Genomic DNA, 23543 nt, shown 5'->3' on the forward strand with positions numbered 1-23543 from the left:
CAGAGACAAAAGTGTCCGAGGTTTCAGTTGGTGGTGATCGAAAGGAGGGTGATGGCGAGGTTGTTGAGTAGCAATAATCTTGGTTTTGTCTGCTATGTGGTTGACTTTCAGTTGAGTCAACTTCTTTCGGACGTGAGAATTCCAATAGTTCTTCACTTCATTGTCTGTCCTTCCAGGCAATCTTCCTGCTATTAGTGCCCACCTGTCAGTCCGATCAAGTTTTCTCATTTTAGCAACTTTTTGTTGAAGCAATCTTTGTACGTAGTTTCATTGTGGGCATTCCCTAAAGCTGTATAATATTACATATATTAAGGCAAAATTTTGATGTTTATATTTATTCTGAAAGTGATAGACATACCCAAAAAAAAAAAGGTGTATGTATAATGTATTGATAATAATTAGATTTTACTCCGTTCATCTTAATATAATCTGTACTTTTTAGGCAATTCGGGTTTATTTTTCTATTCCTAGTACCACATTTTTCAGATACATTCTGAGATCTTGAAAAGAAATATGTAAACTAAACTCTTTATATACGAATAACGAATGGCAATGTGTTATACAGTTATTTTCTATAGTTTATACTTTATACATGACTAGAAAAATTATAGGCACATGAAAATCCCGTATCTAGTACATATATAGCTCTTTTCTAACTTTTTTTAAAAAATAAAATCCCTTGTTTGTTTTTTTCAATTTCCATTGGCTAAATTGTTTATTTTCAAATTGGAGAGTTTGAAAAAATGGCTACAACTATATATATATATGTGTATATATCTTAAAAGAATAATCTAAAACACCAGGTCGTAAACGCGTGATCTTCAAATTATTTGTCGATTAATTATTTTGTTTTGACTAGATATAAACAGTCTGTCATTTGCACCAAAAGATCATATATAAACTGCAATGCATTATGAAGTAATTTTACCGATTGCCAAGAAGGGCATGAAGCTTGATGATAAGGTCTTCTTCGTCTTGCCCAAAGTTGCCGCGCTTGATGTCTGGTCTAAGATAGTTTATCCATCTTAGCCTACAACTTTTTCCACATCTTTGCAATCCTATATCATATATATATGCAAAAATGAAAAAGCCACTAATAGAAACCTCAATTAAAATAGCTCAACTTATCGACGATGTACAAGTGGCCGTTTGGTAAACGTTACTTAAGATGTATTATACATTTATTTATCTATCAACCATTTAAATTTATATCGTTTCATTTTGTTTATATCTACTTTGAACCCTAAAATAGTAAATTGTCTCTCCCGTTTTATACCAATTGAAATGAACCTATGCATATACATATTTAAGAAGTTGCATTGGAATATTGAAAGATAGTAATTTGATTTGCATACATTCGAAGGTAATACTTAGTCATCGTTCGGGTTCACGTTGCCAACGCAACTTTTTCAGGAAATATGTTTGTTTGAAGTGTAAACTGGTATGAGACAATAATTAATTTTTATACCCTTTTCCTGTATAATTTACAATAAACATGTACGTACACGAGCGCAACATGTTTAATAAATAGAAGAGTCTCAATATTTTAGAGACGTAGTCTTTACTCGCCCGCAAATGTTACGCTATGGCATGTGATATTTAAGTTACTTCTGAAAAGGTCTCCTTAATATTTTTTTTTTAAGGTAGACCTATCTTAAATTTTAGTAAACAAAATTTTTAGTATTTTCTTTATAAATTTATAATGAACTAGGTCACATATGTTAATTATATTCTAGCTAACGTTTCAATATTTATTTTATTAAGTATATTTAATTCAATGACGTTGCTGATTTTTTCGGGATTTTTTGTACCGAAACTCTCAGTATTAGTTGGTTAATCGAATTTATTTTTGAAGTAAAAATAAAATAGCCATGATTTCCTTATATATTTGGTAATTGACTTATTTTCACCAATTACTTATATATTTCAGTTTACTATTAAATTCAATTAAATATTTTTGTATTGATTCAATTAAATACTAGTTAGTTGATTTCTTTCCAAATTAATAGGTACCATATATTCTCTCGTTATTTTCGTTGATTGTTCTTATAAATTTTTCGTAAGAAGCGAAGACTAGCGACGGGTGATGCCATGTTAATTATGCAACCAATTCGGTCAGGTCAAAACCAATTCGAAGCCAAAGAAAATATAAAGGCACAAAAGGAAAGCGTGACATCCTCAAGTCCGAAAACGGCCTCGTTGACATTATGTCTTCGAAGTGGACCCACTAGTCCGCCAAAACAATTAGTTCTCTTTTTTGGAGGGCGAATGAGCAATCCCGTCAGTTGCATCTCGGCATCTCATGATGTTGTTTACCTCTTAGGAGTTTAGATTATCTTTATTGATTACTTCGTGCTCTTTCATTGAACAGTTTAAGCTATTTTTAGGAGTTTATCTCAGTTGCGAATTTTTTGTATTTTTCTCTTTATAAATAGAAACAGGCAATGACAATAAATAGAAATAAACAAGTTACTTTTTTATAAAATAAAAAAAAAATTATCTTAATTTCTTTTTTGTTATTTTCTCATTTTTCTCCTAATTTTCTCTCTTTTTTAAAAAAAAAATTATTCGTAGATGAGTACTAAGATGCGTGTATTTGGTGTTTCGATTTCAATGAGTTTATAATTAAGTTGTAAATGTATATAAATTTTATGGAATTTCTTTTATTATATTTATTTTCATCCTTTGGTTTGTGTTAATGTATTTGTCTTTATTAATATATATTTTCATCGTGATGACAAACTGAAAAGGAATTATCAATTTCATTTTTCAATAAAATGAAATCATCTACGTTATGTTTAAATTTGTCTATAATAAGTGGATATTGTTTATAAAAAACGAGTCTATAGTCTGTTTCCTCGCATGAGGAAATAAACATAAAACGAATTCCTTTTCATTAATTTTGCAATTTTACTTTATTACAATAAAATGTAAGTAGTTCCAAACAGATCATGTACATGGTCTAAATTAGAGTAATCATAATATGTTTTATACAGATAAAATGAAATGACACTAAATTTAAATAACCAAAATAATATTATTGACTAATTAAATAATACAAGTTTCATTATTATTCTTACCGTACGGTTAAATAATTTTCAATTTATATCCGACTACATTATTTCATTATCATATAGATAATATCATGTAAATTATCATCTTGGTAATATATGTATATGCTGCTTTTAAACAATTAACAAGTTAAAAAAATATATAATTAACAAGTGATAGTAATAATTCTACATGTTTTATATATATATATATATATATATATATATATATATATATATATATATATATATTCATCAACCTGCAGCTTTGGGGAGAGAGCGCCAAGAACCTTCACCGTGAGCTTTAATGTATTCAATAAGCTTTTCGTCTTCCTGCTTCGACCAAGCTCCTTTGTTCGTTCCGTCTTTGTCACAGCACGGTTTCCTCATTATTCTGTCTATTCCATTTGATAACTAGCAGAACCCCAGCGAAGTCATATATATGGGAGATTAGATCGGATGTGGATCGAGATACTCATGAATAGGATATAAAAAGACTGGATAATGCATATTCTGCTAATGGGTTGGCAAAAGGTTGACTTTGACCGGTGGTTTGGAAATGTCTTAGCAAGTGATTGGTAGGTTTTTTTCTCGTCTTTCACCGCTTAGTATATGTCACTATCATTCCTCATAAGAATATGTGGCTTTCTCTCTCTCTCTTCTGACCGGTAGATTTCTCCCAGAAAGGGGCAAGAATATAATATTTGATCCAAAATCAACGGACAAAAAATATAAAACATATATATAATAAGGTAGACCGTAGAACTAAAAGGTAAGATAATATTACAATAATATTATTATCAATGGATGGAGTTGAGTGGATAGATAGATAATAGATTCATCCTTCCAGAAAGGAAATATATACGACATTCGGCTCTTTTTTTTTTTTTTTTTTTTGACAAACGATATTTGGCTCTTCTACGAGGAACGATGTACACTGTTTATTCTTCTTCACAGGGCCGGCCAAGGCGGGCAAGACTTTTGCCTTGTGCCCTCAATTGAGTTGGGCCCCAAAACAAAATTTATTTTACATTTTTTGTCTATTTTTAAGAAAATTTACATTATTTACCTTAAAAATTTATATTTTTAGTCCATTTTCTAAAAAATTTAGATTTTTTACTCTGAAAATTTAAATTTTTATTAGTATTATAGGGCCCCAAAATATTGAATCGCCTAGAGCCCCGGTGAGTTTGGGCCGACCCTGCTTCTTCATATGTTATTATTATGATTTAACTACTAAATAATACATCCAATATTTTAATTGTACAAAATAACACGTAACATTTTAAATTTATACAAAATCATACCCGAGTTTTTAAGTTTTTGCAAAATATTATATTCACTTTTTTATTTTGCAAGTTTTGTACCCTCGCATTTTAATTTATGCAAATTCATACTTTTTTTCTTTCTAATTTACTAGATGACAACTAATACTATATTTGGAGTGATTAATATTAAATTTAAATAATTATAAACTTAATATTGTAAAGTAGCATAAAATTGTATACTGATTGTTTATTTTATTATTATTATTTATTAATAAAATTGAAATAAATTAAACTTACCAGAACCCTTTTTGTGGACACATGACACATGAAAAATTAGAAAAAAAGAAAAAAAAAAGAAAAAAAAAAAGCACAAGATTAAAAATCGAAAAAGAGGAAGAAATTCTTTTTGAAAATAGTAAAGCAAAAAATTTGGCCAATTTACTGTAACCAAGTTTTATTTTAACTTACTTGACCTAGTCTTCATTTATTTATTTAAATTATTATGTGGCTTTAATGGTAACTAGATAGTTCACCCCCCTTTAATTGGCACTACTACAAATATTAGATTTTAAGACATTAAAAACATGTCTTAAAAAAGATTCAAAGTCGTACCAGAAAACAACCTCTAAGTGAGTGACTTAAAAAATCTATTTTTTAAGACGTTTTTAAAATGTCTTTAAAATTTTAAGAAAAATGACTTTAAACTTTTTTTAAAACGTCTTAGAAAAATGGTCCACGTAGGCAAACAAAAAAGGCTAACGTGGAGTCATTTTTTGAGACATTTTCTTCATGTCACATATAAATACTTTTGAAGACGTTTTTTTAAATGATGATGTGGATAGTTATCTATGGAGACGTTTTTTTTGTTCCCTTATTTAAGTAAATAGATTCTTTCTATAGACATTTGTATTAGTAAGAAATAATGACGTGTATCTATCTGAAATCATAAAAATATTCAAAAAAATATATTTACATGTATATAAGAATTGGGAAGTCTACGCCTTTGAAAAAAGAATTGGGAGGTCTACATGTTGTAAAAAGAAGCATACTGTGTTTACTTTTCAATTTATGAGATTGAAAATACAAAGCACAAATGGCTTGAAACCATAGCAAAGTATACACAAATTATAGTTTTTCCCTATGTGCGATCTAAACATCTCTACCGTTACCAACACCTTCGGGGAAGCTGAGCGAGGTGCTCTGACGCATCAATATCAGCAACGGACTGACTTCTCAAATCATGGTTTTCATCTTAAAGCGCCTGCGCGGTGGAAGTCAAAAATTTCAGAGAGGGTGACAAATAAATCATAAAGAAATGTTCACACACTACATAAAATGATATCTTCAAAGCAATTGAAGGCATCATATTTCATATGAAAATCATATTTATTAACCTACTGGTCACTCCATATGAACATCAATTCCAAATAAAAAACACTAATAAATTTCAAACCATCAAAAACATGAAATTAATTTCATAAAAGATATAAAATGTATATTACAATCTCTAAATCTGGTCACTAACCTTGAGGATGAGTGGCGTTTGAGCTTTTAGTTGGCAATTGTTAAACGTCTAAAAAAGGAGAGAATAAAACCGGAGTGGCGGCGAGGGTCGAAGACAGAGAAGGTGACTCAGCGAGGCAGTGTGAAGGCGTGTGACTTGAAGGGTTCCATACCTCTCTCTATGCTCACAACTCAATTGATTTTTATTTTAAGCACAAACGATTTTCTAGGGGTTCATTGATAATGGTAGATAACTAAAATGGAGAAGTTGCAGCATGATTTCGGCGAAACAGTTTCTAATTTGTTTTGATTTTCTTTTTATTTTTTATTTGCAGTCACTAATATTCATATTGGGACATTTATTTATTTATTTATTTATTTGATATTAATGAGACAGTAATCAAATAGCTTATATTTAGCGGGAACATTTTTTTTTTCTCTCAATAGCCGTGAATACTTTTTGGAACTCCTTTTATAGAGATGAATATATAAAGTAATACCCATATGCTTTAAAATATGTAACTTACATAACTGGAAATTATGCTTCCAGATTTCTACAAATAAAAAACAATTAATGGTGACATCGAAAAATAGAAGACTTTCTAAACTCTTATTTGTTACGTGGAATTCATTTGCTATTTAAAACTGAGTATATATGTATGTGTGTATATATATATATATATATATATATATATATATATGTATATGTATACAGTGGCGGAGCCAGGATTTCAATTTAGGGGGGGCAAATTTGAGAAATATTTTTGAGGAGGGGCATTATTGAAAAAAAAACTTACAAATTTGGGTCAAAAACATAATTATTAGTAAAATTTAAGGGTAAAATTATAAAAAAATATAAAAATTTGGGCTTAAAAAATAATTTTCAAAAATTGAGGGGGGGCACTGGCCCACCCTGGCCCCCACCTGGCTCCGCCTATGTATGTATATATATATATATGTATATGTATATGTATATATCTACGCGGAAGTTATTTGCATACGTGGAAGTTGTGAAATATTTTAAATCATTTTAATACATATATTAAAGGACAATATAACTAATTTCCAAAAATATTTGAAGACATTTATCAAGTGACTTCAAATAAAAAAAAAAAAACGTTTACAAGGTCGTTAGAGAAAAGACTTCAAATCATTTTTAAAGTCAATGTCTAAACGTCTTGAAAATGTATAAGTGCTTTAAGTCGTTATTTAATGACTTAAAATTATCCAACGCAATGATTCTAAGTCATTATCTTAATGACTCTAAAAGTTATGTAGAGTCTTTTTTTAAGCGACTTATAAAGCCTGTATATGCATTTAGACTATTAAAGTCATGCAATTTAGAAAACGTACTTAAATTTCAAGTCTTCAAATCTACTATATGTAGTAGTGTGGAGATTAAGCAAAAAAGTAGTTTAACTAAATATATTTGAAATAAATGAATGGAACAAGAAGATTTCTCCAGTTATTTTATATCTTAATCAAGGATCAAAATATCGGCGATATATATCCCTATCTAACCCCGATATCTCGTTTTTTTATACATCGATAAAATATCATCAATAAACGTTATCATTTTATAAAATATCCACAAAATATCGTGATATTTTACAGTGTATTAAATAGCAAAATATCGGCTATATTTGGAAAAAAAAAATCGTCAGAATTGAACCAATACGATATCGATCAGGTCTGTGCAAATTTTATGCAATATATCGACGATATATCATTATATCCCTATATATCCGTGGAAAATCGCCGAGCGACGAAGGATTGTTATGCATATTGCCGATATCAGCCAATATATCTCTGATATGAGTATAAAGTTCGGATATTTGAAAATAATTGTGGAATTATTTTTTTTTTCATTTTTACATCAATTTAACTCGAGTTTTGTTGAAATTTTTGTGCATATTTGAGATTAGTACTTGATTATTTTTCAGATCCCCAACTTTTTTAAAGTTCCGGCGAGTTTTTCAATATGTCGGTGACCTGCCACCCATTTTGACGGCAGCCGGCGAATTTTTCGACGAGTGGAAAATTTCCAGAATCTTTATTTCAAAGAGGTTAGTGTAGAAATTATGGTATTGTAGAAATTATGATATTCCGACGTGTGAATCGGAATTTATGTTTGTGGACGGGAATATGTGATATTGAAATTAGGATAGATAAATTGTGATTTTAGAAAGTGCGAATCAAAACTTATGATTGTGATTGGCAAATGAAAGATGGTGGGATAACTCGAATGAAATACCACTTGAGTGGTAACGATCGTAATACAAATGCGAGAGCATGCACTAAAGTTCCTCCCGAAGTTCGAACCGAGATCCGAAAATTGCTTGTCATGAACTTTGTAGTATTTGATTTTGTATTTTCATAATTTGAATTCCATGACATATATATATATATATATATATTTTTTGTTGTTTAAAAATATCTATTTGTTATAGGATTTTTGTCGATATATCTGTCGGTAATCGATATGTCATCGATATATCACCGATATCAACGGTAGTCGGTATTGAAATTGTTATAGAATATCCGTCGATACTCGATATATCCGTAAAATCAGAACCTCGGTATGGATATCGGTATCGATATTTTAAGCCTTGATCTTAATATCATTCATGGAAGAAATGCTAAGTTTTAAGGACAGTAGGAACCTATTCCCAATAAATGAAGTAAGGCCCAGGAGAAAATAATAAAGGAAGAAAGAGGAGGGACTCGTTAGAAATTAGATTTTAGGCCGAAAGAGAGAAAGGGCGAGAGTGAGAGAGAGCGAGGATTTGAGGAAGAATAAGAATCGCCGGGAAGGTGCGCCTCGTGGGTTTCATTCCTCTCTTCTCCGAAAAATCCTAAACGAATTCTAGGGTTTAGTTTTTATTTTGGATTTCGAATCCAAAGCTTGAATCTATCAATTAGAGATTTTAGTCTTGATTATTTGTTGTTGATTGGTTGATTCCTCTTCTAGATTCTAATTTCTTGCTCAAATTGATGTTTGGTCTGATTTTAGGTTTGTAAATTAGGGGTTTTTTTATTGTTATTTCTAGGGTTTGAAATCGAAAACTGATTTGGAGATTCAGAAATTGTGCTTGTTTGGATTAATTTCGTTGGTGATTCATGATTTTTGGTTGATTGAGTTTTTGGACCGAGTTATTGATTGAGTTTAAATTGAAGCTTGTAAGTCTGATTCGGTGAGGATTCTCGTTGGCTGATTGATTGAACTAGTTATGATTTCGAGATTGTGGATTGTTAATGGTGAAGATTCTTAGTGGTCATTCAATTGCCTTTGTCTATTGTTACTTTAACTTAAAATAGATTCCCACAGATTGATTTAACAAATGGTTAATGCCTTTGGTATCCAGTTTTGTTTTAGCTTGTAGTTAACTTGCAATGGAACAAACATATTTGTTTTCTGAGTCTGTGGCTTCGTGTGTCAGAAATTTGAGAAAATCTGAAGTGTTGTTTTGATGTCACATTGAGTAGTAGTGGTGATGGGTGAGTTTACATAAATCTGTAGCCTTTTGTGGTTATATATTTTTGGGTTGTTGCTTTTATCGGTGTAAACGTATGGTCAAGATAATCTATATCTGTAAGTAAAAAAAAAAGTGTGAGTTGTCTCTGAAATTAAAACGTTAGAATAAAGACTAAGAATGTACGGCATGAAGCAAATAGGCTAACATGAGTATCTTTACAGTACCTGGTATGCTATGAAAATTGGGTAGGGACGAACGAAATATATTATTGTCATGCTTAGATGATATGAATGTATGTATTTTAGTATCCAACTGAGAGGTGAAGATGCTGCATCATTGGGTTATTTTTATATATAATTTAAATACTTAGTGTGTTCTTTGAGTGGTTTTGTAATCTTGACTTTGTATCTTGACTAGGATGAATCCGATCAATCTGTATGGTATATAAATAGTTTGATTTGCAGGTCAATTTAGAGGCCACAAGACTGGCAAAATATATGTGAATTTATAACTAAAGACTGATTATATCTTTATAGGCCTCAAGTATGGGTATACAAGCTAGTAAGGTGCTAGGTGAGATAAGCTTCTAGGTTATAAGCAATGAAACGTACAAGCCAGTGGAGAATGATGTTAAATAACCCTTTTTTTTTTTTTTTTTTTTTTTTTTTTTTTTTTTTTTTTTTTTTATCGTTAGGCAGCTACATGTTTGAAAGAGTTATTCATTCTTATCCTATGTGATTAAGGTTATCTGGATAGTGACAAGTCCGAGTAGGCATTCTCTTAAGAGCAAGCCAGAGAGGGATTGGAAATCTTGTGGGAGAAACAAGTTTGAAATTAAGATTTATTGTCTGGTTGCGGACAATCTGTTTGCAATATGCTTTCTCGATATTGTGCTGTGTTTGTGCTTTTCGAACAAAGCCTTTTCGTTTCCTTTATTTATAAATTTTAACGTAACGGGTTTGATGTTCTCTATTCGTGTGTTCAGTGATTGTGAACTTGTTCTCCGAGGGGTTTCTCTGTCTATCTCTCTCTCTCTCTCTTAACATGGGCGGTCTTCTATCAATGGAAAACACTTCCTCTGCGGTGTCTCCGTTGGAGTCAAAGGAAAAACAGGGGTCGCCGCCGGTCAACAATCCGGAAAAGCCGAAGAAGAAGATATGCTGTGCTTGTCCCGACACAAAGAGGCTGAGAGACGAGTGCATTGTGGAGAACGGCGAAGAGTCTTGTGCCAAATGGATCGAGGCTCATCGTCAGTGTCTCCGCGCAGAGGGCTTCAATATTTAATACTTTATGGAAGGTGGTTGAGTTTTAAATACATATATTTAATAAAGGGAATTGATATAAACATTTTATCTTTAGGATAGGACATATAAAGAAGGTATTACGATATGGAACATCAAAAGGGAATTTCAGTCATACGATTTCTTCTTCTCTTCGTTGCCCTTTTGTTTGTTAAAGAAATGAGAAACACGATTGGAAATTTTTTTAGACAATTTCTATATTTATATTCGTTCATTTCTTTAACATTTATTTTAGAGATACGCTAGCACAACAGTTATATTCATTTCTTAAAGAAACACGAAGTCCTTGAATTGGGGTGAAGTGTTATATTAATTTGAAACTTATCAATGTTTTACGTTCGTGTTTTAGCTTTGCTTATTAGCATTGGTATGTTTGATTATTGATTATCGCATCAATGTTGTACTCACGTATTGTAATACATATTTTCTCAAGGTTTGGATCACTGAAACTAGCCAAACTCATAGTCTTGGTTGTACTATACTTGAGGATGTTCTTAATTTACAGCTACGCTTATAGTCCTTTGTCATCTTGGGTCTTTTAGGCTTGCTTATTCGTAGTATTGGTACGTACACCGTTTCTAACCTTATGGTTGTGAACCTGGGGCAGCGATTGGTGACTGACTCAATGACTTCGATGTGATTTTGCATGCTCTGTGACTATTTCGTCGGCAAATTAGCTTTATGTACGGTCAGAGCATTATTTTTTTGCTAAAGTAAAGCTCGTACGAAAGAGTCGTTGCTCGGCATTTTATGGTGCTAGAGAGCTTGAGGTTTTACTTTTACTGATATGGATGTCCTTGCCTAATATATTCCCATTACTACCAAATTACTAACCGAGATCTCCTTCCATTCCAGTGTGAGATTCAAAGCTAAATTGCAAAGTAAAGCACTTAGTTAACATGAATTTCACTCATCCATATCTTATCATTATAAACGCCTTTGCTATTAACATGAACGAAAAAGGAAGCTCATTTCAAAACACTTGCATTATTCAACTACCAAGGAAATAAAATTGAATTTTGTACTCTCAAATACCAAGTCTCCCACATTTCAAAACACTTGCATTGAATTATAAACGCCTCTGCTATTAACACGAACGAAAAGGAAGCATGTTGACATCGCTCACTTAGTTGAGCTCACAGTTTATTCTGACTTGAAAACAAAAATTGAATTACATGAACTCGGACGGCGAATTGGAATTGGGCTTTCCGTTGTCCCCGCCGGGGTGGTGGCCGCCGAGATCATCGAGCCCCTGCGGCGGCAAAACGCCGCCCATATCTCCGGCACCGGCGCCGGCGAAGAACTGAGAGACGAGGCGAGCCATTGCAGCGAGAACCTGCATTTGGGCGTGGCAAGCCTCGGTCTGAATCCTCATAGCCTCCTTCTCGTGGTGGAGCTGCATCGCCACCATCCCCTCCATCCACTCCATCTCCTCCTCCTCCCGCCGCTCCTCCGCCCTCCTCCGCCGCGCCGCCCGGATCTCCGCCTCCGAGTCATCATCGGAGTCATCGGAATCGTCGGAGTCATCATCGTCGTCGGAATCATCGTGGACTCTCTTGGCGGTGGTGGTGGGGCGGGAATCGAGGTCGATGTCGCCGAAGACGGACTTGTAGGCGAGGAAGTTTTCCCAGTGGTTGTCGCCGTCGTCCCAGTTGAACTCCGGCGAGTCTGGGGAGAGGCGGATCTTCTGCTTCACGCAGAGGTACTGGTGGCGCATGTTCTGGACCTTGATCGACACGTCGCGCCACGACCACCGGAACGGGAACGCGGCCGGGTCGGCGCCGTGGTGGGCGGCGTTTATGTGGTCGGCGATGGGTCGGAACTTCTTTTCGCGGGTCTTCATCTTGGAGAGGGTTCCAGAGGATTGGAGCTCCGAGTACTTGGCCAGAAGGCTCTGCTCTTCCTGCTCCGACCATTTCTTGCGCTTCATCGAAACACTGGGGCGGACACAGAGAGAGAAGAGAGAGTACGGACAGTTGTCTTGTCGATAACCCCTTCGGCCTTCGTCTCTGCGTTTAGTTTACTTTAGTGTTGTTGGACTTTGCTTTTAATTTTGAGATGTGTAAGTAACTCGACACCAGATTTTTGGACAATTTTTAGGTATATAACTAAAAATGGCTTATTTATTAATAAATTCATCGCTTTCTCTCTTTTATTTTTTTCAAATAATTTTTTTGTATCAAAATTTCAAAAATTTGTATCTTTCTCATACGAACTTGAAATTGAGTTATTTCATATCCTACAAATTCGTGGCGTCGAGATCTTCAAAAATAGACTCATTGTGTTTGATGAAAATTTATGTTTAATGCATCATATTTACGTTTTCATTTATTTTTTTGATAAATTTCAGTTATTCATATTTAAGTTATTAACGTGATTTTTCTACATCTATAGTATTAAACATGATTTTTTATCAAACACAATTGATCTACTTTTGAAGATCTCGGCGTCACGAATCCGTAAGATTTGAAATCACTCAATTTCGAGTTCGTATGAGAAAGATACAAATTTTTGAAGTTTTGATGGAAAAAAAAATATTTGAAAAAAATAGAAAAGATAAAATGACGAATTTGTTAATAAATTTGGGCAAATCAAACCTTAATTATTGCCACATAAGCCATTTGACTATATCCCTAAAAATTGTCAAACGTAGGCTAAAAACAAATTTAATAATTTCATTTTGACTATTTTACTACATTGCTCTTTTATTTTTTTTATTTTTTTTAATCCCAAAAAGTCTAAAGTGTATGAAGTATATCATTCAAAATATTTGGGTCAATTTTTTTTAGAATTGCACATAGCTTTCATTAAAAAAAACGGGTAGAATACCCATCGATACAGACGAATAACATCCTAGACACGACACAGACTTAGATCGGAATGAATCTAACACTAAGTACAGGTGTTCGCTCATATTGTGCATACTTCCGACAAAAGGAAGAATAAATAACACACTCAAAGGTTGATGGAAAGATCCAAACGACCGCGGTCCGATGACCATAAAGAAGATGACTCTTCGACCTGCATAGACACGAATCTAACAGGAGATCCACACTGGGATGGTGAAGGACGGCTATTCCGCCTCCAATAAAACAAAACATACATATTACCAAAACCAAACAAAGTCTTAAAAAACAGTAAACTTAAACAACCAGAAATACAATTGGAAATCAACTCTGGTATCTCGTGTTTGCTCGCGGAAAGCGAGAGACAATCGAACCAGCGAGACACCGACGACAGAGACACCCACCTTCGCACCACCTGTAGAGGACCACCACCACGAAGCCGGCCACCGTCGCGAATGAGAGAGCGTACGTCTACAGGCGCCGCGTCTGCATCTGCCGGGCGCGGGCACCGATGTCCACGGCGGGCTTTGCGGCGGCGCGTTTGGGGGGACGGCGGGCGGCGGTGGAGAGGAAGGCGGGGAGCGGGTGCCGGATCGCGGGAGGCGGGAGTTGGCGGAGGATGGAGGTGGCGGGGGGCCGGAGGAGATGGGATCTGAGACGATGGGCGAGGATGCGAGCGTTTCGAATCTCGTCGCACAATCACTGCACGCCGACGTCGGTGCCGCAACATCGTCGTCCCCGACGTGGTACGCCGCACCGCCGCCACAGTCCGCCAGACCCAAGTCGCCGGAGACACCTCGCTGAACCGTCTTCTCGGGTTTTCCGGTCGCAAAGACCACGTCACACGTTCGTCGAAGTCCATGTCTATCCTCCCCCGGAGCCGCACGCTGGACGGCGAGTGGCTGAGAACCACTGTCAGTACAACAGCTCCGGAGGAAGAAGGGGGGGACTCAGATCTGGATCTAGATCTGGGAAAGTTGAGAGAGAAAGGCTTTTTCTAGAGAGAGAAAGTTTTTTCGCAATACATTTGTTTACAAATATTTGGGTCAATTAAAACAAACAAATTACTCTTTCATATATATATATATATATATATATATATATATATATATATAAAATAACAAATTACTCATTTTATAGGAAAGATCAAATTTCTTCGATATTAAATTTACATGCGATTGTTGGACCGTGCATTCAATAAATTCACACTAAACTAGTTTTGTCTTTGGCTTTTTTTTTTCTTTTTTTTTTTTGTGTGTTTTTCTTGGTTTGATAAAAAAAACATAAAATTATGAAAATAATCGATTTTAAATGTTTGGCATTGTTAAATAATCAACGTTTGATAAATCTTAGGTAAATAGCAATTTTCATATATTTACAGATGTAAATCTTAGATAAATAGTCACATCTACATATTAGCTCACGTCATTATTCACAGTTATTTATCTAAGATTTACCAAACGTTGACTATTTAGCAATGCCAAATATTTAAATATGTTATTTTCCTAATTTTCTGAAGAAAAAAAAATTAAGTAATATGAAAGTTAATATTGTTTGACATATTACTAATAAGTATTATTATTTATATATATATATATATATATATATATATATATATTTTTTTTTTTTTGCTTATTTGTGAAGAAAAATGTTGAACAAAGGCCAATTTTCAAAATTCCGGTTAAGGTCTTAAGCCATTCCTACCAATGGATAGTCACTCCACAACTAGCCACTTGACGAACTGTCAGGTCACGACCCGCCGATCCTCCAAACGCACCTCTCAAGCTTCGAAGACTTATAAATACTCCCCATCAACCAAGTTTAAAGTAAGTAATTCTTCACTAAGCCAAACCAAGTTTGAGATAAATCATTTTTCACTTGGGCAAAACTCTGCCAAATTTTTTTCTCGCTCTTCACTTCCTCGCATGCATCAGAGGAAATCCCTCTGTGTTCTCTTAGCTCAATTTTTATTGTCTCTTTTAGGTGACATAGATCTGAAAATCAACGACGAAAGGATGACCAAGATTAGTGATCATCCCGCTCATTTCGATCGTTTTTCCTAAAGCTCTTTGGAGATTGTGGCATTTCGGATCTGACCCATTTTCGCCACGGTCTCATTGTAACCACTAGAAATCAATCCATTGTTTTCACCGCCGGAAAGGCAACGTTAACAATTCTATATGGTGTATGTGACATCCCCTAACATCGACACGTGTACCTCAAGTGTTGATTCAAAAAATGGATACGAAGCTCAAGTTAACACTAAGTTAAGGATAATTTTGTTAAAAAAAAGGTTGATGATGGTTTTGCTTAATGTTAGGAGTTAGGATTAAACTAAAGTACCTCAAATGCCAAAAGATCATTTTAGCAAATAAATAAATAAGCTTTTTTTATTGTGAAAAAAAAAAAAAAAAAACTTACTTCATTTGTCACCAATTTCATAACATTATGTTAACATTTGTTGACATAAATGGTGTTATTTTGAGCAAATTTAGTTTTTTTTTGTGGAAAGTGGAAAAATATTATGAAATTGGTGACAAAAGAAGCAATTTTTTTTTTTTTTTTTTTTTTTTAAAACAAAAAAAAACCTGGTGTTTTAATTTAACTCGAGTTCTCTGGTTACCGGATTTTATCAGACTGCATTCCTAAACTGACCGAATCACCTACGAGGCAATCCCTTGGCGTTGCAGAAAAGTCTTGTAGGTCATCAATGGACAACGAAACGGCGCTTGAGCTTGTCAAGCAAGGCGCCACTATTCTCCTCCTCGGCGTTCCTCACTACACTCTCCTCGGACTCGACACTCAAGTCTGCTCTGCGTTTCCGTTTATTGCATCCCTCGCCTCCATTTTTGTTTCTTTTGCCTAATTCCGTTACTCCTCTGTCTCGTGCTAGGTCTTCACCGTGGGACCCACTTTCAAAGGCATCAAGATGATCCCTCCTGGTCCTCATTTCGTCTTCTATAGCTCCTCAACCAGGTGCTGATTCTGTTTTTGTCTCTGTAATTATTCTCTTCCTTTGAGTTAAGGAAGTAATTAAAATTAAGAGCTTTCATGTAAACGTTGTTTTTGGAAAAAAAAAAAAAAATTGTCACACAGGGATGGGAAGGAGTTCTCTCCAATAATTGGATTTTTCTGTCATGTTGGACCATCTGAGGTTTGTAATCGTTGATATTTATCGGGATATAGTCTGTTCGAAGCTAGAAATGGGGTTCATGAATTTCTTTTTTCTATTATGTAACAGATAATTGTTCGTAAATGGGATCAAGCGGAAGAACGGCTGGTCAAAGTTTCCGAAGAAGAAGTTAGTTTCTATTGGCTTGCTTTTTAGAACAACATTATCATCCCAGATTAGCCTGGATAGTGTTTGACATCATTTAGTTATTGCTCACTGAAATTCCCTTGATTTTTAATTGGTTTGTAAATCAAATAATTTATTTATTTATTTTTGCCTTATCGTTTTTGTTTTTAACCCAATGATAAGGAAGAGAGTTATTCAGAAGGCGTTAGGAGATTCGAGTTCGACAAACACCTTGGTCCTTGTGATTTAAATCGGCAAGAAGATTGGAAGCGGTTGTCGAATTACGTTACAAAGAACGTCATAGAGCGGATAGGTATGTACCAACATCTATTTCAAGATTCCTATTACTGTTTTTGGCTTTTGCTTGGCATGTTGATCAATCACAGAGTGACAAATTCCGTTTCTTGTTATTCCTTTGTTAACCACTAGTAGCTATGGACCACAAGATAGTGATAACTGGGCAGTAGATAATTCTTAGATGCTTTAAATTTGATCGTAAACAGAGCCGATTGGAGGAGAAATTACCGTTGCAAATGAACCCGCAATGATTTCAAGTGCCCCTAAAACGGCTGTGGAGAAAGAACTGGACGAACAATTGAAGGATAGTAAATGCTCAACATCGGTAGAGAATCCTCAGAAGAGAGGATGCTATTACACATCGATTCCCCGTGTCATCAAACAGAAGGGACTTCAGGGGCATGAACTCACTACTCTGAATCTTGACAAAGTACGACTTCTTCTACTCCCACACTAGAAAATCGTTTGTTTCTTTTTTATAATTTTCCTGATTCCGGTTATAATTTTGTACTGATCTTCTTAGACGCAATTGCTAGAAAGCTTGCTGGCCAACGAGTATGGGGGTTCTGAAGAATTGCTACTCGGGGAGCTTCAGTTTGCATTTATAGCATTTTTGGTATGCTCGGTGTATCTCGAATTGAACTACCCGTGTTCCATATTGACTGACACATTACGACTATTATGACATGTCTGATGATTGTAGATGGGACAGTCACTTGAAGCATTTCTGCAGTGGAAATCTATGGTCAGCCTTCTACTTGGATGTACTGAAGCTGTAAGTAATAATATTGAAATTCAGATTTGAGTAATGTGGTGTTTTTTCGATAATAATTTTCTATCAAATAAGGAAAACAAAAATTAAATAAAAGATACAACAGTATAAGGAGCTATCCATAGTTACAATAGAAGATACGACCAGTCTCTAACAAAATTAGATAATGATGCACTAGAAAACTCCTTATTTTTGTGTAGCACCAAAGTGAATCGAGATGAGTAATGCAGTATAAAAAAAAAATATTCATCGAGGCTGCTCTATCTTCGAAAATCTGCCTGTTTCTTTGGTCCCAGATGCAACAGAGAGTGGCGAGGATTACCAAATTTAATGACTATCCTCCTCTTTCTTCTCACCGACCAGAATAGAATATCAAAGTTACTCTCCACATGTTCCGGACATGACACAAAGCTTTTGGAAAACCGACGCCCAAAGCTGAAATGTTCTGTGCACAGTTGGCACAGGGAAAGTGATCAGCCAATCTGAGTGCAGCAAGAGATGAAATCGTAGACTTTTAAATATAAGGTCTCGTTTTCGATCAATCCATGCTCTTGAGGCTTACAGCTTTAATGATGGCCACGAGGAAAGAGGCTTTTTCCAGCTCTCTCGGAGTAAGGTTGCGAAAAAAGTGCGAATTCCCAAGAGGGTTTCTTGACCACGTCTCGCTCCGAGAACTGGCAAAAGGAGGCGATCTATTCGTCTTTGCAGAACCTAATGCAGCTTTAGTAAATAAGAAGTACCGTGTCTTTGGCCACCATTGTCCAAGTTATCACAGAGAAAATAAGTACACGGGCAAAGCCGAAAGAATGGACGTCGAATCTCTTCGAAACTTTCCTCACCACAAATAATCTAGACCTTAAATTCCACAATTTCTTGAGTAAAAAAGCCAAATATGAAGTAAAGATTCATTAGAAGCTGCTTCTGTTTTAGAGTTAAAAAGGCATAACCTTCATAAATCCAGCGCTACTGACTCTTTATATTGTAAGAAATGTGCACACTTTTTACTGCGTAATTCTTTTTTTTTAAAGTTGACCCTAGTTAGTATTATCTCTTCTGCTACTTAATCGGGCTTGTTTGTGTTTTTCTGCTATGACATTATGCAACTTTAACAAATTGCTAACTTACATGTTTCAACCAAGTTCTTCATAGAAGAAAAAAAAAGCTCTCGATTTTCATCTCTATTAATATATTTTCTTTGGTGTAATTTTTTCACTTTTCTTAAACGCTAAAAGATTTTCCTTTTTTCTCGTGCAGCCCATCCATACGAGGACAAATCTCTTTGTGAAGGTAAGCCCAACATTATTTCTACCACTGATTTTATGGTGGTTAACAATTTAAACTGATTGGAATTTCAATTCGTTATTCTACGTGACACAAAACAAACAAGCGTCTTATCCAATGTTTATAATTTTTTAGTAGACATACTCTGATGCTCTCATGCTGTAAGAAGAAACTAAGTGCCTATCATCGAGCTTACATCTTTTAGTTTTATATAAGCTATCATGGTTTAATGTCAGGAGATAAACCCTTCATAATGTTTATGAAACGCGTACCACGCACTCTCAACAAAATAGATAATTCCGTTCGCTTCTAACTGTTACGAACATACGGTGCTTGCGAGTTCACTGTTTCTTCATTTTCCATATTCTCCGGCAACACGAAACAAGTATGACATTCGGTGCAATTTGAACAGTTTATCAGGGTCATCTACTTTCAACTAAAGTATGGGCATCAGAAAGAGACGGGCGAGACAAGTGGTACAGCTGCCGAGGCATCGGTGCTGTTGGACGACTCTTGGTTTTCGGCTGACAGTTTCTTGTACCACCTTTGCAAGGTAAACCTATTTTTTGCAGCTTGTTTGTGGTAAATGATATAAATTAGAATTTCCTAAGCTGGAATTAGTGTAGGAATATATTAAAAGAAATGAAATAGTGGAGATTGATAACATGAATTAAGAGTAATTTTAATAAGTAGACTGAAATTATATGAACCATTAGCAGAGCAATATTATTAGAAAATAATGCAAGCAACAGCGGCCGTATTGTAGAGCAGTGATATAAATAGTAGAACTGAAAAGAAAATTGTTACGAATCTTTTTTTTCTTATATTTAATGGAGTAGTTTGCGTTACAAGAAATATAACAGCGTGATGATAAGATCTAAATGGACTGTTGTAGGATTTCTTTTCATTGGTGCAAGAGGAGCCAGTTGTCGACGGTGATCTTCTGACATGGGTATGAAAAATTATATTGGTTTTATGACATCTTACTATATAGAGGATAAAATTAGTTCACTAATTTAGGATTTTCTTCAGTCCCCTGATATTGCTGTTAAATAGTATGATTTGTGTTCCTTTTTTTTCCTTCCCATTTGACAGACAAGGAAACTAAAGGAGCTATTGCAAAGCAATCTCGGTTGGGAGTTCCAACATAGCGGCGGGGTTGATGGTATTCACTTTGAAGAAGATGACGAGGTCTGAGTTATTTGCAATTTAGGCCTACTGAGTTTTTCAACATCTATTTTCTTTACTATATTTATGTTATTTGTGCAGTTTGCCCCGGTGGTCGAGATGCTGGACGAAGCAGCCATCGGATCCTGAGTTTGTGTACGCTTTCTCGGTCCTAAGATGTAGAATGTACTTTTGCATACGTGTGTCTTGTATGATTATTGAACGTTTCTTGCAAAATCAATCAGTGGAAAAGAGCATGTGTTAATCTGTTGTTAAAGATTCTCATATGGCAATGGTCACAGTTACAGAACTGTATGTAAAAGATTCTGAGCACAATGAAGTAGTTATTTTGATTACGAATCAATCAACTACATCACAAGAACGTGGATTTGACTGTTCATAAGGCGAACCAATCACGTAAGATCATACATGCGTACATGCACGCAAAATCACCAACGTGGAGGCACCGAAGTTGAGTTGTTTGCACAAATATTTCCAAAGAAAAAAAAAATTACATCTGATCTTCTTTCTCCATTTCCGTGAGTTGATCCAACTCATCTTCCTAGTCGTCTCACACATATCTTATGAACTTACGAGTAAAAGTGATAGCAACTACTGAGGTATTTGGTCCTGTTGAAATTCTTGTAATTTAGAATTTATGAAGGCGAGTGGGAGTGAAACTGGTATCTTAGGGAGGTCCGTTAATCTTCTTTTGCTGACATGAGGGAGTGTGATTAGTGTTTGAGGTTTCCATTGTAAATTTATTTTTATTCCCGTCCTCGAGGATAATCTCACGTTCTCACCTCTCTCAACCCCGTTTTTTTTAACCCTCGAGCATACTAACCCCTCTCATTCCTTTGAGATCCACTCTCTTTTTAATTCATGTTTTCCATTGTTTTTTTTTTTTTTACTGTTTGGTTCCATAGTTTACATTATTTCATATGCCCGACGTATCAGTTGAGCATTATCACACCAAAGGCGGCTTTCAATGGCCTGAACTTCAATTGTGGGTACTTAATTGCCTTTCCTTAACTTAAATTTCGTCTTTATCTATTTTGGTTATTCTTTTGGTAATTAATACTTTCCCTAATTTGGTTGGAATTAGTTCCTCTTTAATTAAACAGTAATGTGTTTTTCGTATTGAATTCACGATATGCAAATTAAATAATTACAAAAAGGGCACAAAATGTGTGACGGGAAGTTACCAATTCCTTGTGGGGTATACATAGTCATCCTTATTTTCCATTGCAGAAATTTGTAATACAAGTACATAAAGTATCACATTTATTGTTAATTTATTTGTTGCAGATACATAAAAAGTATCACATGAACGCATTGTTTCTAGTTCAATTCTAGGAAGAAAAAAAAAAGACGACGTAGAAACACTGATACACAAAAAAGTTGATTTTGTGTAGATGCTCATTTTTACCTAAACTTTAAAAAAATTATGTGCTCATCCCAAGGGTGCACATAATATATATATATATATATATATATATATGTATATATATATGTATATATATATATATATCTATATGTATACACACACATCAACTACTTGATTAAATTTTAAAAATAAAATAAAACCAAAGGCAACAATCAAGAAGATTTCGCATGAACAAAACTAGAAAAATAAATAAAACCAAAATTTGTTTGAACAATAATTACTTTTCACACACAAAAAAAAGCCCCAAAGGTAAAAAGAATTAAAAAGACTTCCCACCACCAAAACATATAGCAAAAAAGTAAAAATTTAAGGCCAAAAATTTGCGCACACAAATAATAGCAACAATCAAGAAATTTCAAACTAAAACTAGCAAAAAAAAAAAAAAAAAAAACACCAAACATAATACCAAGATTTACAAACCAATAATAAGCTTATCCACACAATCAAAATTTCATACACCAATAAAAAAAATAAAAAAATAAAAAAAAACCCAAACATAATACCAATAATTTCAAACCAATCAAGATTTCATACAACCAAAGTACCCAAAAAAAAAAAAGCACCACATCAAAGATTTACACAATCAAGATTTCATACACCAAAACACATTAAAAAAACACATAAAAAACTACATAATGAAAACCACACAAAATCAAAACCAAGACAACTACCAAAAAAAACAAAAAGAACATTAAAGATTGGGAAATGGCTGGATCTACTACTCAATTCAATGATTTAGACCAAAATATAGAGTTTCTTGTTTCGGACACTTTTAGTAGTTGCTTAAATGAGCAAGTACATATTTACCCTTCTTCTTCATTCTTCATGTTATCTTCTTCTTCTTCTCTCCTCATCCGGACGACATTGGAGAGCAAGGAAAAAAAAAATTTCAGACCACATCATCCAAGCTCTCTTCCCGGCCAGCCACCCAAAATCATCACCGCCACCTTTCCTCGCCTTCATTCTTCCTTTCCTATTCCCGCGCGCCACCACCGAGTCTCCTCCATCGCGCGACTCACAGCCACCGATCCTCCACCGCGCGCACGCCGACCGAGAGAAGGGAGAATGCCGCTACCGCCGAGGCCCAACTTGGACGCGCACCTCGACCACTCCGATCATCTTCTCCTTGCTTAGCTCTCTCGCATGGATTGCTGCCAAGGAAGCGCGACAACCGAGTCTCCTCGAGCGCTCGACCGCCGTGAAGTGTGTGCCGCCGCGAGCTAGGAGAAACGCCGGGAGGGAGAGAGAGCTTGTCGAGGAGGCCGGATTTCAGGAACATAGAGAGGTGAGGAGATTTCTTCAGATTGGAATCCATGTTGATTATGGTTAGGTTTTGATTTGGGGGTTTTGGTTGTGAACGTGTTTTGATGATTTCAGTTGAAGATTTGAATTGCTTTCGGTGATGATTCTTCTGGTTATGGGTTTGTTCTTGGTTTTGGACGAGTGTTGTTTTGAATTGGGTCTTGGCCGTGAGCTTGGTTTGCTTGTGTGTTTTTGGCCGTGATCTAAGGTTGGCCGTGAGCTTGGTTTGCTTGTTTTTTTCCGTGTTTTACGTTTTGGCCATGTGGTTCTTTTGGCTGGGAATTCTGAAATGTGTTGTTGTTGTTGTTGTTTAGTGTCTTGTGATAGAAAATCGAGCCTCGGGAGTTCTTTGTGTTTTAGTTGATGAATCGCTCAGTTTGATTTGGTTATTGATTTGGAAAATGGATTTGGGAGTTGAGATTTTAATCGAGATTTGATTTGAGATTTGATATTTCGTTCGGGCTCGGGTTTCTGTTAGTTAATTCTGAGATTGAAATGTGGTTTTTATGACGAGTTAAGTAATTTAGAAATTGAC

The 23543-nt window shown here is 34.9% G+C and overlaps 4 protein-coding genes across 4 annotated transcripts; 2 read left to right on the forward strand and 2 right to left on the reverse strand.

Moving 5' to 3' along the window:
- Positions 1-3: 3 nt before the first annotated feature.
- Positions 4-3496, reverse strand: LOC149376189 (MYB-like transcription factor 4; the record flags this gene model as incomplete). The annotated part of the gene is made up of 3 exons (XM_089606583.1): positions 3311-3496; positions 929-1058; positions 4-202 (listed from the first exon to the last, which is right to left on the reverse strand). Coding segments are annotated over exons 1-3 (459 nt in total), but the record flags the coding sequence as incomplete, so codon positions are not given.
- A 5011-nt stretch (positions 3497-8507) lies between these two features.
- On the forward strand, positions 8508-10802 carry LOC149376190 (uncharacterized). Its single transcript, XM_089606581.1, has 2 exons — positions 8508-8635; positions 10283-10802. Exon 2 carries the CDS (start codon positions 10342-10344, stop codon positions 10579-10581), a length of 240 nt encoding a protein of 79 aa, XP_089462707.1. The 5' UTR covers positions 8508-8635; positions 10283-10341; the 3' UTR covers positions 10582-10802.
- Positions 10803-11531: 729 nt separating this feature from the next.
- On the reverse strand, positions 11532-12679 carry LOC149376191 (uncharacterized). Its single transcript, XM_089606582.1, has one exon. It carries the CDS (start codon positions 12526-12528, stop codon positions 11770-11772), a length of 759 nt encoding a protein of 252 aa, XP_089462708.1. The 5' UTR covers positions 12529-12679; the 3' UTR covers positions 11532-11769.
- A 3387-nt stretch (positions 12680-16066) lies between these two features.
- LOC149376192 (AAR2 protein family) lies at positions 16067-20618 on the forward strand. Its single transcript, XM_089606584.1, has 13 exons — positions 16067-16250; positions 16338-16420; positions 16541-16598; positions 16686-16745; positions 16926-17055; positions 17246-17469; positions 17563-17655; positions 17743-17814; positions 19066-19098; positions 19505-19645; positions 19988-20044; positions 20188-20283; positions 20362-20618. Exons 1-13 carry the CDS (start codon positions 16155-16157, stop codon positions 20407-20409), a joined length of 1191 nt encoding a protein of 396 aa, XP_089462710.1. The 5' UTR covers positions 16067-16154; the 3' UTR covers positions 20410-20618.
- The last annotated feature ends 2925 nt before the right edge of the window (positions 20619-23543 follow it).

Source organism: Urtica dioica, unplaced genomic scaffold (assembly GCF_054948205.1).
Source record: "Urtica dioica subsp. dioica isolate 48M unplaced genomic scaffold, U.dioica_male_clone48M_v1_H2 Urtica_dioica_male_H2_contig_49, whole genome shotgun sequence".
Classification (NCBI taxonomy): Eukaryota; Viridiplantae; Streptophyta; class Magnoliopsida; order Rosales; family Urticaceae; genus Urtica; species Urtica dioica.

Coding starts and splice junctions, on each gene's coding strand:
- LOC149376190 (XM_089606581.1), top strand. CDS start 10,342: ATGGGCGGTCTTCTATCAATGGAAAACACTTCCTCTGCGGTGTCTCCG.
- LOC149376191 (XM_089606582.1), bottom strand. CDS start 12,528: ATGAAGCGCAAGAAATGGTCGGAGCAGGAAGAGCAGAGCCTTCTGGCC.
- LOC149376192 (XM_089606584.1), top strand. CDS start 16,155: ATGGACAACGAAACGGCGCTTGAGCTTGTCAAGCAAGGCGCCACTATT. Junction 17,056..17,245: donor GAACGTCATAGAGCGGATAG/GTATGTACCAAC, acceptor GATCGTAAACAG/AGCCGATTGGAGGAGAAATT. Junction 17,470..17,562: donor CTACTCTGAATCTTGACAAA/GTACGACTTCTT, acceptor TGATCTTCTTAG/ACGCAATTGCTAGAAAGCTT.